At 51.1% G+C, this 17,830-nt stretch overlaps 2 protein-coding genes across 9 annotated transcripts; one reads left to right on the top strand and one right to left on the bottom strand.

The window, feature by feature from the left end:
* Positions 1 to 42: 42 nt before the first annotated feature.
* On the top strand, positions 43 to 7,829 carry KIAA1191 (KIAA1191 ortholog). The gene is made up of 7 exons (XM_055812167.1): positions 43 to 202; positions 284 to 474; positions 1,797 to 1,923; positions 3,598 to 3,722; positions 4,986 to 5,092; positions 5,418 to 5,554; positions 6,016 to 7,829. The coding sequence occupies exons 1-7, from the start codon at positions 175 to 177 to the stop codon at positions 6,222 to 6,224; spliced, it is 924 nt and encodes a 307-aa protein (XP_055668142.1). The 5' UTR covers positions 43 to 174; the 3' UTR covers positions 6,225 to 7,829.
* A 1,820-nt stretch (positions 7,830 to 9,649) lies between these two features.
* On the bottom strand, positions 9,650 to 17,808 carry SIMC1 (SUMO interacting motifs containing 1). Of its 8 annotated transcripts, none has more exons than XM_055812159.1 (11): positions 17,677 to 17,793; positions 16,708 to 16,839; positions 15,323 to 16,066; positions 14,863 to 15,083; positions 14,166 to 14,235; positions 13,586 to 13,731; positions 12,966 to 13,163; positions 12,342 to 12,470; positions 11,203 to 11,359; positions 11,038 to 11,122; positions 9,650 to 10,124 (listed from the first exon to the last, which is right to left on the bottom strand). In XM_055812159.1, the coding sequence occupies exons 1-11, from the start codon at positions 17,743 to 17,745 to the stop codon at positions 9,889 to 9,891; spliced, it is 2,187 nt and encodes a 728-aa protein (XP_055668134.1). In that variant the 5' UTR covers positions 17,746 to 17,793; the 3' UTR covers positions 9,650 to 9,888. The 8 variants fall into 8 exon arrangements, with proteins under 8 accessions (XP_055668134.1, XP_055668137.1, XP_055668136.1 ...); XM_055812162.1 differs by having other exon boundaries at positions 9,650 to 10,109; positions 12,966 to 13,145; positions 16,708 to 16,842; positions 17,677 to 17,786; XM_055812161.1 differs by having other exon boundaries at positions 12,966 to 13,145; positions 16,708 to 16,842; positions 17,677 to 17,786.
* Positions 17,809 to 17,830: the final 22 nt, after the last annotated feature.

Raw genomic sequence — 17,830 nt, forward strand, 5'->3', positions numbered from 1 at the left:
CTGCGCGCCTATAAGTTCGCCCCCGCGGCACCGCCCCCCGTCGCATCTCCTCTCAGGCGGCGGCGGTGGGAGCCAGCAGGCTCCGCCATGGCACCGCCCGGCCCGCTGCCCCCCGGCCCGCCGCCCCCCGGCCAGCCTCGCTAGCCTTAGCCGAGCCGCTGCGCCGCCGCCGCTATGACTTCGCGGCAGCCGGACGCTCCCGGTAAGGCCCCTCCCGCCCCCGCGCTCCCCGCCGGCCCGGGTAGGCCGCGGCGGCGCTGAGCGCTGCCCTCTCTGTTCGCAGCGCTGGAGCAGGGCGGCGGGGCCCGCCCGGGCAAGATGTCGCTGCCCATCGGCGTGCCGCGGCGGGCCTTCAGCTACGACGACGCTCTGGAGGACACGGCGCCCATGACGCCGCCGCCTGCTGACCTGTGCGCCAACGTCCTCTGGAAGCAGCCGGTCATCCCCGAGCGCAAGTACCAGGAGCTCTCGAAGGTGCGGGCCGGCCGGTTGGCCCGGGGCCTGGGCCTGGCGGGTGTCCCGGTGCCGCTGCAGCCCGGCCCTGGCAGCCCTCCGGTCCGGCTGCTGCTCCCTGCTCCCCGCAGCAGGGACCTGCTGGGCCCCGGAGGAGCTGGGGACAGGGCACGGTTCTGCTGCCAGGCCCTGTTGTGGGAATGCTGCAGTGTGGTTGAGGGAGGCATGCTGTGGGAGCCTCCTCGCTTATGGCAGGTGTGGATGGATGGGAAAAGCTGCAAGCTGTAACCTGGCGTAGTAAAACCAGAGCAAAAGGGTTGACTTAGGCTCGGTGTAAACTCTTTATGATGAGGGTGGTGAGGCACTGGAGCAGACTGTCCAGAGAAGCCATGGATGCCCCATCCCTGGAAGTGTTCAGAGTCACTTGCGATGAAGCTTTGAGCAACCTGGTCTAGTGAAGGGTGTCCCTGCCTGCACCAGGGTGGCTGGACTAGATGACCTTTGAAGGTCCCTTCTGACTCTAACTGTTCTATGGAATGACCGTGGGTATGCTTTGATTGCAAGACCGGCTCTTTCAAACTGAGGCTATTTTCTGAGCTTGAATTGAAGTTAAATGTTGTTGAATGGAAGTAGACAACTCTTGTGTCCATTTGAGTTTAACCTCTACTTTTACCTCACTTTGTTATAAAATCTTTCTTAGGGAAGAAAACCTTAAGTTGTGGTTTGGCACAAAAAGCAAACTGGCCAGTCAGGGAGCAGTAACTTGTGTTTTAGGAGGAGGAAGTCTGTATTTCACAGGATTACTTGTTTTCTAGTGTTTGTCTAGTCCTTTGTTGCTAGGGTCTTGTGATCAGTGGTAGAGATGTGACCACTAGACACACTGAGCAAGAAACTGATAAACGGAATAGGGTGGAAACCAGATCTGAACACCAGTGTCTAATCTGTGTGACTGCCATTCTGTAAATAGTTTGTGTTTCTGAGCTGTCTGTGGAAGAGTTCTTGCTCAGTTGACCTTGAAGTCCAATTTGCAGTTATGAGAACGGAAGTAGATACGTTAGGGTTTCTTTCCTGTTGACCTTTTTGTACTTCGACTGAAAAATTGCTGGCCCTGAGCCTGGTGGGTTTTCAAATGTGGGGTGAAGTTGCTTGTTCGTTGCTAAGAATTATGACGTTCAAGCTCTAAACATTCCTGGGCTGTAGTGAGAACAGTGCATGTGCTTGTTCCATGGGATGAAGGATAGCTGCTGGAGCACCTTGGCCTTGTCTCATTTGAGTAGTTAAGAGATGTGTCCTGTGATGAGATACTTTCTCATCTTAAACTGTACCCTGCTTCTTCTCCACAGGTTGAGGAGGGAGATGCCGACATGAATGCACCTGTCATAACTCCGTCATCATCCACTGAAAGTGTGAACAAGGTGCCTGTGGTGAAGGCCAAGGCCACTCATATCATCATGAACTCTCTCATTACAAGTAAGAGCTCTCATCTCTAATGTGGTGGCTAATGAGGTGTGGGCACATGAGTGTGCTGGCTTGCTAATGCCTCAGGGTAACTACCGGAGTTCCTGGATGGTTTGTGGATTCAGACCTACTTTGCTCTTGAGCTGTGTGAGGGTTCTTTGGAGGATGCTTCTAGAAGGAAGCAAGGAACTAGGGAATAGATCACATCTGACTGCCTCTGTGTTTCCAGGTGCTGGAGGTGGGTGATGAGGAAGGAGTGCAGGGTACATTATCTCCTGACAGGAGACTGCTGCAGTCCATGCCACCTTGTTGCTGGAGTGCAGAGGTGGCAGCTGCTGCTACTTCATGTTTGCTTATTAACTTGCTATTTCTGAATGACAGGTAAAGCTCTAAAATTAACCAAAGCAGTCTGGAGAGCTGACATACTGTGCTAATGGAGCACTTGCTAGCATTTATGTTAATAGCAGCAGCAGCTGCTGTCTTGCTAACAGTAACACTTAATTAAAAAAAAAACAAACCTCAAGTCATGATGCTTTAAAATCAAATTAGGTCAGTTATGTTTGTGGAGAAGACGTGCCCATTTGCAACAGGAAGAATTATTCATGTGTTAATCTGTTCCTGCTGCCTTTTCTTTTAGCAGCTGGGATCTGAGCTTTGTCTTTTCCTCCAAGCTGTGCATCCAGAGAGGTCTAGATCTTCAGACGAGCATTTTGGAATAGCTATACGTTTGAACTTGTTTCAGTCTTGGCTCAGAAATAACCAGTGCATCAGAAAAGAACATCCAGAATGTGGACTTTCTGGAAAGCATCTCCTGTTGTAGTCTAATGATAAAATGCTAATCTAGTTAAAACCATGATGGCCTAAAAATGTTTTTGTGCAGTAAATAAGCAGCACCATTCTATACCTCCCAGGAAGAACATTCAGTCAAAAGTTGGAAATAAACAAAGGTCCTCTAGATTTCTCATACATACAGTGCTATCCTTGCAAGTGATACTGACATGGGAAGTGTTACCTGTTTTAAAAAATACATTGGGCTTTTCTAGTAATCTTTCTGTGCTCTAATTAATTTTGACTTTTTTCTTATTCCATGAGGGAGTGAGCATCTTATGCTGGGAAGGGGCAGGGGTTGTGCATGGGAAGTACTTACATCTTTCAGAACTGAAGTTGATATCAGTGTATGGGATGTTGGCTCTGTATTTGGCTGAACAAGCTTTTTACCTAAACTAGAATCACTGGGAGTCTTTACTGCTCGTTCTGTAAGGCTGTGATTGTCAAATCAGCTAGCGTGGGCAGTCTTTCAGAAGACTTAATTTTTTTGTTGTTGTTGGCCAAAAAAACTCCCTTGAATCTAGGTGGCCACTTAAAATGTCCAGCCTATTGGGGTCTCCTAGATTTAGGAAACTGTGATTAGGAGTGATGTAGCTTCTTGGCTGAGCTGGGCTTAATGGCAAGTGTTGCATTTGTAATACGTCTAGTGATTTGGGGCAAATAGCTGTTCATCTGGCTTCACCCTATGACTCGGCATAGTTTTCAGATCTCATTAGCTTCATCTTGCTGCCTCTGTCAACTCATCACAACATGTATGTATGAATGATGAAAAAGCCTTGCATTTGGTTGCTTAACTTTGTTTGCTAGAACTGCTTGTGGTGGCATTTGTGTGTGAATATGTGCTCTTGTCCATTCCAGAGCAGACTCAGGAGAGCATTCAGCGCTTCGAGCAGCAGGCAGGGCTGAGAGATGCTGGCTACACTCCCCACAAAGGCCTCACTACTGAGGAGACCAAGTATCACAGAGTGGCTGAGGCAGTCCACGTAAGGCTTGTTTTGCATTGGCTTTTTTCATGTAGGTTGTGTACTAGTTTAACTGGCGACATAACTTTTGGAGCATGTTGCTAGGACTCTCCTTAAACTGCTTTCTTTGAAGGCTTTTAGCTCATTGTGTAAAAATTACCCACATATATTTTAAAGTTAGCATTAGCCTTTATAGTTTTGAAACTGAAAATCTATCATCCCACAGTCATGTCAATCACAGTTGTCTTTCCAAGTGAGCTTACACAGGCTCTGGTTTCTTGCTGTACCTTTGAATGGTGCCCTGCAGTTGACTGTTGTAACTGTTTGTCTGGAGAGAACTTGTAAACTGTGCATTTCTGATGGGGAAGTTAGCAGATGAGATTGGGCTTGCCTCGTACTGGAAATAAAGACAAAGGTCTTGAACCAGCATATTTCTGATGAGCTCAGTTGCCCACAGTAACCTTGTATTTGGAGTTTAATAGTGAACTTGCCAAGTGTACTCCCACAAGGTCAAAGTTTCAGTAACAGTCTTGGTGAATTGCGTTAGTGTGGCTTGGGCAGCCACAGGAAGCTTTCTGAGAAGGTGCCTGTGTAGCTGGTGTTTGAACTGTAACTGCCCTCAAGTGACTTCTTCAAAGTTCAGTTTGTGCTGTCTGACTTTTAATAACCTGGTTCACATACACCCGATTCCTGTTCATTTTATGGCCAGGGGTAGTCTTCACTTGCAGTTCATCTCAGAGTGGTGCTGCCATACTTTTGTATGTGGATTACTTCTCAAGGTCTAGTACTCCTAGACCTTGTACCTTCTGTGTGAGGTCTGGTCTCACCCTTACTAGAGAACTTGAGGTTCCAAAAAGCTTTGTTGCTCTGAAAAGTGCTGGAGACAAATGCTTGCTGTGGCATTTTGACTTACTAGGTAGCTGAACAGATGCATAAGCTAGCTCTGCTACGTCTGCAGCATCCCTGTGAATCTGGTATGGAAACAGTGCATTACTGTTGGGTAGTGAATTTGAATTGCAGTGTGAGCAATAGGTGTTATTTTACTTCTAGCCTGGAGAATGTGTCTGGAGTATAGTGGACTTCTAAAATGCTTATCTGATGTGGAAAGAAAGGGGTGTATGCAAGTATTGTAATACAGGGTATAGCTTTAGGTGAAGTGACACTTAAATCCTTATCACCTGTGATATAAACAATTGCCTAATTTTGACAATAAAACTGGCTGTTTGTTCCTTATGTCTTGTATTTAAGCTCTGTTGCTTCTGTTTCTCTTGCCTCTCCTAACAGAAGCTAAAAATGCAGACTGGAGAGATGACAAAAGATGACAGACAAACTTCTTCTGCTCAGTCTACTCCAAGCAGCACTCCCCACGCTTCTCCCAAGCATAAAAACAGGTACTCTGTTCCTGGCAGACACTGCCTCCGTTAGTTTCCTACAGGCTGCTGAGGTGGGAGCTGCTACAAATAACTTTCGTATCCAGTGAGGGATTGTCTAAGGGATGAAATTCAGAGCCTGCTGTGGATTGGTGTTGGACAGATCCAAATGCTGAAAGATTGTGCAACTTGGGCATACATATCTTCCTTTTGGGTTGTAACAAACCTATTCAAATTGTTTAAATTGCCCCCCTGATAACCACATGTAAAGTTCCTGGCATGGTGGGGCCACTTGAAGTATTTCATTCTCGTGCTCTGTACATCTCTATTATTTTTTTTTCTGTAGGGGCTGGTTTAGTCAGGGATCCTCTACTTCTATCACTGGCCCAGACTTTGGCATAGAAGCTGGTGGGGACAAATTGCCATCTGAAAGATGGAGCTTTTTTGGACCCAAAGCCATCCAGAAATCTGCCAATGATCCAGGTATGTTGCCTAAAATCTCCTGCCCTGCAAGATCTAGGGGAGACCTGTCATACAACAGACTTGCTAGATATTTCTGGAGCCTTATCCTGCTTGTCTTGTTACTTTCTAGGACCACCTTGTGAATGTGTGCTATTCATCTTTCTGTGCCTGAATATAAAGCAGTTAGGTAAAACCTATGCCAAGGATCTGAAAGTAGAAATAACTTGCACTGAGCTGCAGTAAAAGAGCAGGGTGTGAAGGTGACACTTTTTACTCTTCCTCTGATGTTTGGTGGAACCAGAACTGGAAGTGCCAGCCACTGATGTGGAATATACTTTTGATGACATGAAGCTGCTGGGTCTTGTGTGGGATTTCTGCAGTGTCAGGCATCTGTGACACTGCTTACTCCTGGCGGCAGTGGGAAAAAAAGCACTTGGCTAATTTTTCTAGCTCTTACTTCCTGTGATTTTTTTTTTTATCAGGAGGATTTACCATCCAATCGTATAAGGGTGCCCAGAAGCCATCCCCAATGGAGCTGATGCGTGCTCAGGCTACTAGGATGCCAGAGGATCCAGTTACCTTCAAGCCACCCAAAATGGACATTCCAGTCACAGAAGGGAGGAAACAATCTCCACGTTCCCATAATATCAAACCTCGGGATCTAAATGTGCTCACTCCCACCGGGTTCTAGGAAGAATGCTTCTGGTGTCTTTAGCAGGCTACAGGGTGTCTTAGGCTCTGCTTCTCTGTCCCATTGTGCTGCAGTAAAATATGGAAGTCTCCCTTCCAGCTCTTCATCTCAGAAAAGGAAACTGTTGTGACTGTCCTCCTAAAGCCAATCTTGGAAAATCTCCTGCACTAGTACTAAACCAATGTAAACCGTCCTGTCTGCTCTATCCCTACCAGTTAGGTCTGCTAGGCTGCACTAGATGTGCTTCCTTGTATACTACACCACCATAAAACCTTGAACCACGTTTTGTGGGACAGGACTGCATGTCATGTGCAAGCAGGCTGGCTTGTCTACCTGTAGTCTGGTTCTCTTGTCCTGCTCAGTGCTGAAGTACCCTCAGGAAGACAGTGATTATGTCTGGCATATACAGAACACCAGCAGAAAATGATGAAAACAAGCAAGGACTGAAAACTGGACTCTTAACTGCCAGAAGGAAGCTGTTCTGCAAATGGGGTGGGTCAGTTTTAAATGTGGCACTCCCTTACTGTCCAGTGTGACCTTATAGTTTGACACCTAGTACTTTGTTCTTGGAATTTTTTTTACAGGAAAAGTGAGCAGTGACCATTCTAAGATACTTTTAATGAAAGGCAGGGAGCAGAATCTAATGGGGTTTGGCAGTAATGAGGAAGAACGTCTTTTCCAGCTCCTTATGTTCCTCCAAAAAGATTGAAATGACCGGAGCTGGTGTAGCTTGAACCAAGTAATCATCCTCTTTTTTTTCTGTAAAACAACACTGCCCTACCTTCTCCTGGACAACAGGCTTACAGATGTTCTGGCACCCTGGGTGTTGCCTGATTTGTGGGGTTTTTTTCCTATCATCCTGTATGAAGTTTTAGATGTCAGGGGCACTTCTCAGTAGGGTTTTTTGTTTCGTCAGCATTAAAGGCATTTTGCAGGTCTGGGGGAGGACTGAGGACAGATCAAGGCTAAACATTCCTTCCTGCTATGATACAGATGTATGTAACTTTTGGCCTAGTTCAGAACTGGTTATTGGGAACAGCTAACACCTGCTTTCATGAAAAGTGGAAGGAACCCCTGGCTACCTTCTAATCCCTTAAGCATTATAGACAGTGTTGCTCTGCAGTCTTCACCTGTCCTGTAGCAAACCGGTCTCTCTCTTGATCTCATGATTGTGTTGCAGAGCTCCCTCAGCCAGCAGCAGGCTTTGTGTGGTGCAAAGTGGCAGCAGCAGCCTGGCATCTGGTACTGGAAGCTCCTCTGTTGCCAGGACATTACACAGGAGTTACTTAACAGCTGGTAACTGTTGAGCTCTGGAGTTTCTGCTGCCTTAAACATTCCTCCTGGCGAGAGAGGCAGGGTTGGCTCACTTGGCTAGCTGCTGTCCCCTCTGAAGAAACATGTTTTGTGGCTCTGCTTCCTCTCAAGCTTCAACAGCACTGCCAATGATGTGTTTAAAGTCTCCCACCCAACCAATTCTCAGTCACTACTCATTTGCACCTTGGCAATCAGTCTCTCATTTGACATTAATTTATTTGTCTGTATTCATGTCTGTGTGATTATTTTTTTGTTTGTTTGTTACTGGAAAATAAAATCCTTGTGAATGGAGGTCCTTGGTGTGTGTTAGCGCTGGCAAAGCACCTGTGGCAGAAATGTGGTGCTGTCCACTGAGTCAAGGTTCTGCCTAGTAAGGCTCTGGCAGCACTTGCAGTAGGATGAAATGTTTGCTTTGTAAAACTCCCTTTTGACAGGGGGAAATAGGTTTAAATCCAGACTTAGCCCTGTCCTGGGGCTTGTGCAGGTGAAACTAAACATGGAAGTCTTTTATGTTTTCTTGAGCTGTTCAAATGGTGATTCTTCATGTTGCAGAGATTGTGTGCTGTGTTTGCACCTGTACTATGTAGGAGCCAGGCTGGTATTTGCCTAGAGGTGCCCAGCTCTGTGGTGTGACCATCTCAGCTTTGCTGCCCTCTGAAAAGTTCTGGTTTGAGTGCTGTTACAGTATTTGTAGCTGTGAAAGTACTGCTGATAGAGCATGTGTTTCTCCTGTGCTGGGAATGTCTGAGCTGAATGCTGGTGTTTCCTGTGCTCCTAGAGTGTTAGCAGAAATAAAAGTGATTAAATAGATCCTGAATCACCCAGGTATTTCTGGTAGAGGCTGCTCCAGGGCTCTGTTACATAGGCTAATATCACAGTTTAGTTTGGGAAGGCTGGGGTTTTAACTGTGTCCTCTCAGAATATCATACTACTTTCTGTATTTTTACTTCAACACTGTTCTTGGGGATATGACCAACATATTGAAAAATATCATCCATAATTACAGCCCTCTTGTTGGAATGCTGATTCTTGTCTAATTATGGAAGTCTAATCCAGTTAGGTTCTTTTAACTGGAAAATACGCCTGAATGAACATACCATGCAGGAAGAGCAGCTTTCTAGAGCAGGGAGCACTTAAGGTTTTGCACTGTTGGGAATACTTCTGGCTACTACTCCCAAAACATTATTTCACTGTCCCCTGGATGGCTTATCCCTGGATTAGAGGGGCAATGCCATGTGAATGGTTAGTTTGTTCTGCACCTGGCAGTTGAAAAGTGGCTTCCTAAAGAACAAGGAGCAGATGTGAGCCCCAAGTCAGACCCTTTCAAGCAGTTCTGGGCTAACTAAAGCCAGTCTTTTGGGTGAGGCCCTGCTGTGTAGCAGGCACCACATCTTCAGTGTGTGCAGTGCTAATACCAGGACTACTGCATTCCTGGCTCTGCCTGTGCCGCCTGGTACTCCTAGGCTCTGCTTTCCTCATTAGGACACTGCCAAGGGTCCCCTGTCAGGGGGGGCAGCTAAAGGAGGCAGCTACAGGAGCATCTCCTGCTCCCAACCTCTGTTGCTGCTTGCTGAACTGTCTGAGGAGAGCTTCTGTAGGAATGCCCAATTGCTCTCTGACCTCAGCTGCGATTTGAGTGGATGGCAGTGGATTTTAATTCAATTTTCATCTCCATAATGTGCATGCTTGCCTGGACTGCAGACACTTCAGTGCTGGAAGAGAGAGGCACAGCCTTTTCAGCTGATGCTGCTATTCAGTCCTCCCTCTTGACATGCTAATCACCTTGGGCAAATTCATGTAGTTTGATTTGATTTGAAGCAGAAATGTTCCTTTCCTGAGGACTGACCAGCATGGCTTAGGGATCTCTGCACTGTGAATGCCCTCACTGCATCCCACATCTGGGTTGTTAGTGTTTTGGTGTTTGGGGTTTTTTTTTGTGTTAAGGATTATAATATCATCCTTAATATTGAACAGGTATTTTGGCATTTTGTTTGCTGTGCAAACTGCTGTCAAGAGTTTGTGGCTGCATCAGTCTAATGTCCCAAGGTACAAGCTGATGGAGCTCTGCACTTCCTTTGGGCAGGGCTGGCACCAAGATGGAAGAGTCCCAATAAATACAAAAATAATTTATTTTTTTAAAAATGTACAAAGTACCTAATAAAACTAGGATGAGGCAAGTTTGAGAGGAAGTGCTGAGACCATGTAAACCAGACATTTTTCCAAAGAAATGTATAAACAAACCCACGTGATGCGTGACACCTGAGACTGCAGCAGGAGATGGGAGTTTTGATCCGGTTTTATAGAGGAAACATAAAATTCTTTGCGTCTCCTGCTGCAGTGGTGGTCTCAATCAGGTAGCAGTGACAATGAGGAACAACTCCCGAAGCATGCACAATTTCTCTGTGATCTGCAGGGGAAAAGGCTGCCCCAGGACCTGCTGCATTCGGCTGATGGAGTCCTCTATTTTCAGTTGGATGTCCAGATGGCTGATGTCATCACCATCCTGGAGCTTGGGCTTGGCTTTCTGAATGACCAAATCCATCCGTTCGTTGAGTGAGCTCCGCAAGTGCTCTGCAAGAGGAAATGCTGGTGGGGAGAGGCAATGTATAATGGGCTGCCTGACCCGTACTGGGCAGACTGCAGCATCCTGCAGGCAGCACAGTGCTGTGGTGGAGGAACAGCTGGGAACTGTGCTCATCTTCTCATGGTTATCCTTGATGCTTCTGCACAAGACTAGCCTGGTGTAAGGAACTGTCCCCTCCCAGAGCTCAGTCTGCATCTGGAAAGAGCCCAAGAAGTGGGGACGGGGCAGGGCTTGTAGTATCCTTTTCTCCTGTGCTAGTGCCAGACTGAATAGCTGTCCAGCTGCAAAGGAGAGTCTCCAAAGAGCTTAACAACTGTAATCATCTAGGGCTTCAGGGAGAAAAAAACTCTATGCACATGTGATGGTGGGTTCCTAAGAGCCTTAACCCTAAGCTAAAGCAGCTGAAGTTGGAAAAAGACTTTAGGAATTTGAGGAGTTTTGTCCTGGGGTCAGAAATGCTGCTCCTTTCATGGCTACTGTGGGTGGTGCTCTCTGCCCAGTTTACTAAGTACGGAATATGTCCTGGCTTTACCATCTCTTTGCCTTAGGCTTTTCCTCCTAAACCACCCTATTCTTCCACTCAGACTAAGTGTGTGCAACTTAGACAACAGTGGGTACAGAGCACCCCCTTGTGTACTTCCCAGTGCTGGAGTTGATCCTTTAGGAAGCAGACTATTTCTTAGAGGCTAAACTTGACAAAGCAATTTGGGTGCTCTGCTTGGGGCAACACGACTTCTTTACTCTGACTTCTGGGAATAATTACTAGCATGGATGGAGGCACATTATCTTTCTAAGACTCAGTGTCTTAGCTGTGAGCTCAAGAGTGATGAGAAGAGAGGAGAAAGAGTACTTTGGCTGTTCCACTGCAGCCTCTTGATGAGATTGTGTCTATTAAGGCCAGAACAGGCTACGTACCCAGTACCACATTTTGGTAGCTCTGGAGCAGCAAACTCAAGTACTGCAGCATCTCATCCCATCTTTGCCACGTTGCTGTATCATCCTATGACAGGATACAATATTTGGTTATTAGAAGAGGTTTTCTCAGGAGAAAACAAAATGAAGGGAGGTTGGACTTCATACCTCGTATTTCAGCAGCACAGAGAAGTGGTTCAGAAAATACAGGATCTTGGCCAGAGACAAGGGCAAGGTTGTGGGTACATCACAACTATGCTGGAACACAAGTTCTAGTAGTCTGCAGCGCAGGAGCTGGCTCTCCATGGTGTTAAAGAAAGCTTCCCTGGAAGACAAAAGGGATTTACTTTGGGGGAGACAGCACAGCTTGACCAGGAACAACTGCTCCAGTATGCTCCCGGTGTCCCATTGGTGCTGATCTGGTACAGATGTGGGGTGACTGCCGGGGCTGCCCAGCAGTGCACTGGAAGGAAAACCACCAGATGTGATAGGGAGACCTTTGTTCTGCAGCTTGGCCATGGGCATGTTTTTGTCCTTAGGCCTGACCCGCGGCAATTTGGGGTCAGTATGGTCTGTCAAGCAAGCTTAGCTGCTTCACTTCACCCTGCCCAGCCGCCTGTGTAGAAGTTACCCATTCCTGCTGACTCGCAGGGAGCACAGCCAAGCAAGTGTGAAGTGGGGTCAGCAGCCAGATGGATCTAGGATATATCCTAGGAGCGATAGCTTGGTTAGATTCAGTTTGGCTTGATCAGACCTGGTGTGCTCAGAGACCCTGCTAAAAGGGTCTAAAAGAGCTGCCTGCTGGGGCTTGCCAACACAGGTTTGAAATGTCTGCAGGTCTGGTGCTCTCATGTCTACACTAGAGCCAGTCAGGCCCTTGTCCTTTGGCTTCAGATACTGCATTTCTTAGAGAAGCACACAAAACGCTGTCAAGGCAAAGCTGTAAGAACTGCATTGTATTTCTGATGAGCTACCCCATTGCTCCTGGGAATCAGTGATGTATTTACCAGTACCTGACTGTGCTGATGCAGAGTGCTGCATTTCAGACCCTCTTTACAGTTCTAAGGTCCTGCAACTTTTAAAAAGAGGGAGAATCATGTTCTTGGCAACACACCAGCTGAGTAGATGTATTCAACTGGTGATGTTTTATCTCCATGGGAGATACAGCCATACTCTTACTGGATGGGCCATAAATGAGCTTGTCTTTCTCTACCCTGTGGGACTTTATGCATCCAGACTTGGATGTAAATTGGGAGTAAGACTATTGCTCACACAGGCGGATGCTGCCTTGCACATGTTTGTCTCACCTTTGGCTCCGCAGGGGAATATGCAGTATAAACGGGAATATCACATCTGCGATCTTACAGGAGCTGCAGTTGGGAGATTTGTCCACTTCCACTGCAATGGACAACATCCGCTGGAGCAGGAGCATCACCCTAGGTTAAAGACACAGTCAGCACTACGAGATACTACCCCTCGGCTTGCAAAGTAAAGCAGTGGGGATGGCACCTAGTTCAGCCTCATGCCTTGCAGTGAGGGACACAGGGGAATGTAGCAGGCTACATTTAGTGCCTCTTGATGGCTTTTGAATCTGAAGCTCTTTGAAGCAGAGCTAATCCCCAGGTGGGCCCTCGGGAGGTCTCGGCAGCTGTACTGAGTGGTGGTGGAGCAGCTTGGGACAGCCTGAGCTGTGGGCAAAAAGCTCCAGCCTTACGCTATGTGCAAGCGCAGGATGCTTACTGAGCTGATTTCCCACCAGGTAAGGAAGTCTCTTGCTCACCAAGTCTATGGACACCCCAAAGGAGAACCAGCAAAACTGGTCACAGGTACAGCCTGGCTCCCCTGACTTGAGAGACTCTGGCTTGGGTGCTGGCTTCCTGACTTGGGCCCCAGGATAATGCCAGCAGGTAGACAGGACTTCTGGGGCTTACTTCTGAGCGAAGAAAGTTGGTGGAGCCACCTCTGCCTGGTCAGTGCTGGCCAGCCATGGTGCAGATGAACTGTGTTCAGTCTTTGCTTCTGCTGAAGAGGATGTAGTTTCTTGCGGCTGCTCTTGTGCCTGGAAGAACCCAGCTCCTGTAACTGCTGCGACCAACCATTTGACCACCTCCCTGGGACAGAAACAGGAACTTCAGTGGGAATAAGCCCGGTCTTGCTGCATTATGACTAGGTAGACTTGGAGCTTGAAGAAAGACCCCAAGGATGAAGAATATATCCCACCTGCTTGGACAGGTTAGGGAGTAGTTCTACTGAGCAGCAGATTTACATGCTTGTCAACAGGACTGCCACCTCAGTCCTGTCCTGAGCAATGCAAATCCAATCTCATTCCTGGGAAAAGCCCACTAGGTTGTGGCTGGAAATGCCTTGCACATCATCTCTGGTGGTTTGCTTCTGTAAACCTGCCATGGTTCTTTATACTTGGGCCTTACAATTCCCTCTGGCTCCCAAGCTTGTTTCCTGGAAAGTCTGACCTGGAATCTTAACAACTGTTCCCCGAGCCCCTGCCTCTAGGCATCTGGTTCAGAATAAGGGAGGAGGAGGCATCCCTTACTTGATATTGTTGAAGCACGTGTCACACGAAAGCACTTTCTTGGCAATCGACTTCTGCAGCAGGCGCAACCTCAGGTTCTCCTGGAAGTCATCCTCCAGGGTCTGCACCACATACTGCAGGAAAAGGAGCCAGCCAGGGGGCTTCTCCTGAGGGCAGATGGAAATGGTATGAGCCTGGTGGAACCACAGGGTGAGTTGCTCCAGGGAATTCGGCTGTCTTGGGAATGGGCTGATGTACCTCAGGACTAACTCCAGGAGGGTCTGCCTGGCTCAAGCAACGTCCTAAGGGCATTGCTGGACCTGTTCTACCATTGCACTACGGCTGTGACCCACAGAGGCTTTATCCTTTGCTGTGCCTTCTTCAGATGGGACAACCTGCCTACAGCTGTGCAGCAGGTAAGGGAGCACTGCAGGATACTCAACTGGTATTTACTGCCCTCAGTGACTGCAATAAAACTGCATGTTGGACTGGCCCATACTGCAGCAAAGCAGAGCCACGTGAGGCTCTGGGGCAACGCTTATCCTCAGGCGCCACGTACTGGATGATCCCTGCCTGATGTGACACATGCGGTGCCAAATACCTGGTCTTCCATAATGTATTTCAGCAGCGTCCAGTCCCATCCCACTGTGGCGGTGTTGGCTGGATGGAGCCTGCAAGGACAGCACTGTCCATTTGTGCTGAACTGCCCAACCATCTGCCTGGAGGCACAGCAGCCCCCGGCCCTTCCCCAGCCCTTCCCACCCCCATTTGTTCAGGGACCTTCCCTGCCTTCTCCTCTCCAGCTTCACCCTCTCCCTTTCTCCTCCCATGACCACGTTCATTTTTTGTAAGCACCTGACTGGGGCTGTACTCCATGGAAAAGCCCAGGACTCTTGGGCCTGTGGCATCACCAAACATTGTGCCCCTCTATGGGAACCCTGAGGGCAGTGGGGAAACTGCTCCAATCGCCTCCAGACAGCGGCCCCTGCTGCAGCCCAGGGAAGACATTTCTGCCATGTCACAGCAGTGAAGAAGGCGCTCTACGCTTCAGGAGGAAGGCAAACACGATCCTCTGTCACAGAGGGCTCCCCGGTGTCACAGGCTGTCCCTGACCCACTCTCAGACAGCCAGGGGTGTGCCTGTGCTGATAACAGGAGGCAGGAGGATCATCCTGGGTTATAGGGGAAATAGCTCCCTGTTCTGTGGGTGATGACCACGGAGAATATAACCTTTATGCTGAGCAGGCCCCCAGGAGCACCTAGCCAGTCCCAGGGCACCACGGCAAAGGGAACACGTACATTTGGATTTTCATCAGCAGCATGTAGGTGTCCTTCAGGATCTCCTCTTCTTGAGGGTCCAACAGGATCTGTCTGATCAGATGGGAGACGATTTCTTTGGGGGGACAGTGTTGGCGGGAGACGAAGTCACTCAGGAAATGCAAGGTGCCCTCCAGGAAGTTCTCCTCCATGGTGGTGTGCACCATGCTCAGCTTCCCGCTGGGGATGAGCTCAGGTTTCCACTGCGTACAAGGCAAGGCAATGGATAAAAGCCAGTTCCCCCCAACACAAAGGAACCCAGCTGTGATGTAGGCCCCACCGTGAAGGGAACTGCAATAACCAGAGATCCCAAATGCCTGGCAAAGCTCCCCTCAAAAGGGGAAGCAGAGCAGGAGCTGCCCCTGCTCCATCCTCTACCACAGGGGCTGCTCTGAGCAGGCTCCGGCTGGGCTTGGCAGCAGCTGCTCTAAACCCTGTTTACCTGCTGTGTTTCCCTGTCGGATGCTATGCCTTGGAGGAAGAGGTGCTGGACTCCACTCCTCCTGAAACACTGCAGTTTGTTCAGCCAGGCCTTGCTGTCAGCCTTGGTCCTGTCTGGCATCACTTGCTCGATTGCTTTGTGTGGTGATAAGTCACCTGCTCCCAGAAAAGGCCCCTGCGCCTTCCCTGGGGTTGTGGGGATGGCTGGGGCAGGGCTCAGTCTCGAGGGGAGCTCCCTTTGCTGGCACAGGTGGGGAGTCTCTTCCTCTGGGCCACCGGCTTTCCAGCTGCTGCTGCTGTCCAAGCTGGAGGGGGACAGAGACAGCAGGTCTGAGTCCAGCTGCATGCTAGCCAGGGAGCCCAAGTCACTGTTAAAAGTGGTAGTGCTGCAGTCCTTCTCCAGGCTGCAAGAGGAGCCGTGGTGGCTGGAGGTGATAGAGAGACAGCTCCATCTCTCTGTGCTTTCTGCTGTGTCCGTGATGGCACTGGGCTCTGCAGGAGAACTGTGCCAGGGTGCTGCTGGGCTCGGCCCCGCTGTTGCCTCTGTTTCTTGCGTGGTGGTGGAGCACAGCTGTGGGTGGGACATGTGTGCTGCCAGGGCAGCAGGCACCTGCTTGTGGTCCTGGTCAGCCCCGCCAGTGGTGTGTGGAGGGCTGCAAGTGTCCTCTGTCAGGTCAATGATGGTAAGAGTGCTCCAGGGCACCTGTTCTCTGCTTACATCCTCACAGGTCAGATCAATGATCTCCTGTAGGGACAGAGGGGACAGCACTGTCAGCGATGGCAGCCTCAGTCCTCCACTGCCAGGGACCTCTGCCATACCGGCACCGTTGCCCCAGCTCAGGAAGAGAAACCAGAGGCAAAGACCCCACCGCCTGGCCGAAGGGGACAGGGCAGCCTGCGGGGCAGTGGCACCGAGCTCTGGTGTCAACCTCCCCCAGTAACATGGCAGAGCCCCAGCCTGACCCAGGCTCTTCTTCCCTGCTCCTGGCAGAAAGAAACCCCCCTGCTCCCCCCAGGGCTCCTTATGGCAAACGCGTGCATCCTCCCCTCCAAACACCTCTCACATTATCCCAGAGTGAGCCTGGCTGCCTGCTCACCTCCCTCCCGGGATGGGGAAATGCCAGCCCTGCTGGGGTGCCCGGGGAGGGCACGGGGAATGCAGCGAGTGCTCCTGTCCCCCATCCCCAGGGGCTCCTGCTCAGCGCTGGCAGGAGCAGTGCAGGATCCAAACCTCAGCACCACCCCTGCAGCGTGACCTCACCCGCTACAGAGACAGAAGTGGTGGGCAACAGAGCTACCATCACATCTGTGGCACCAAGCCAGAGCTACAGCAGCCTTGAGACTCCGGGGATGGATTCCCACCCAGGACCTGCTGGGCCACAGCACCTGGAGCTCCAGGGACCGGCCGTCGGAGGGGCAGCAGGAGCAGGTGGGGGAGGCGGCTGTGCCCGCGCCGCTGGCAGGCGAGGCACGGCGCTTCCCCGGACCTGGACGTGCCTGGGAGGGGTCAGAGCCTGTCTGCTGTTGGAAAAAAAACCACCCTCAGCATCTCAAAGTGGGAACATGTTTTGCGGGCAGTTTAAACCCAGTTTTTTCCCCTGACTCAGACCTGCTGCCTTTCCCAAGGAGGGGCCGCAGGTGGCCTCGGGAAGAGGTGAAACCCAGCAGGCCCGGCGTGCTGCGGTGGAGCCGCGGAGGGACAGGGTGGCCGTGGCCCCCGCCAGCCCTGCCGCACCGGACACCGCGGAGCTGTCGGCGTCTGACCCCACACCGGGCCCGGGGCCTGCGGCAGCCGGTGGCGCGGTCAGCGCGCTGCCCCGTGCCCAGGGCCCTGCCTGGCCGCACCTCCCGCCCTGAGCCGCCGCCCCGGCCCGCTGTCCCCGCCTGCGGGGTGGCCCAGGTGACAGGATGGCGGCCGCCCCGCCACGGCCCGGGGCTAGAGCCGGCGGGGTGCCCGGGGGCTGAGCCCTGGAACGCGCCTGGAGGCGCGGCTGAGGGAACCGGGCCTCCCCATGGCTGCGGGCCGGGGCCTTCCCGGGGGGACGCGACCGAGGGGGCTGGGACCCCCGGGGTGACACGGCTGGGGACCGGGCCCCAGCTGGCGGGAGGTGGCCGAGGCCTGGGAGGCGGGGGAGGGGCGGTCCTCGGGGGATGCGAGGCCCGTGACCGAGGGGACCGGGCTCCCCGGGGACGCGCGGCGGGGCACGCCTCTCCACGGCCCCTGACGCTTCCTGACCTCCCGCGGCTCCCGTCCCGCCCGCGGCGGAAGCGCCGCCATGTTTGTGAGGGGCAGCGGCGCCGCTGCGGCGGGAGGCCCGGCCCGGCCCCGCCCCGCCCCACGGGCCGCCGACTCACCACGGGGAGCGGCGGCGGGCGGCTGCTCTCCGAGTCCGAGTCGCTAATGACGATGACGCTGTCGGCCATTTTGGCAGCGGGCGGCGGCTCCACCCCCCGCGGGCCGGCGGCGGCAGCGCTGGGGCCTCGGGCCGGGCCCGGCCGAGGCGGGCGG

The sequence above is a fragment of the Falco peregrinus genome, chromosome 8 (genome assembly GCF_023634155.1).
Source record: "Falco peregrinus isolate bFalPer1 chromosome 8, bFalPer1.pri, whole genome shotgun sequence".
NCBI lineage: Eukaryota > Metazoa > Chordata > Aves > Falconiformes > Falconidae > Falco > Falco peregrinus.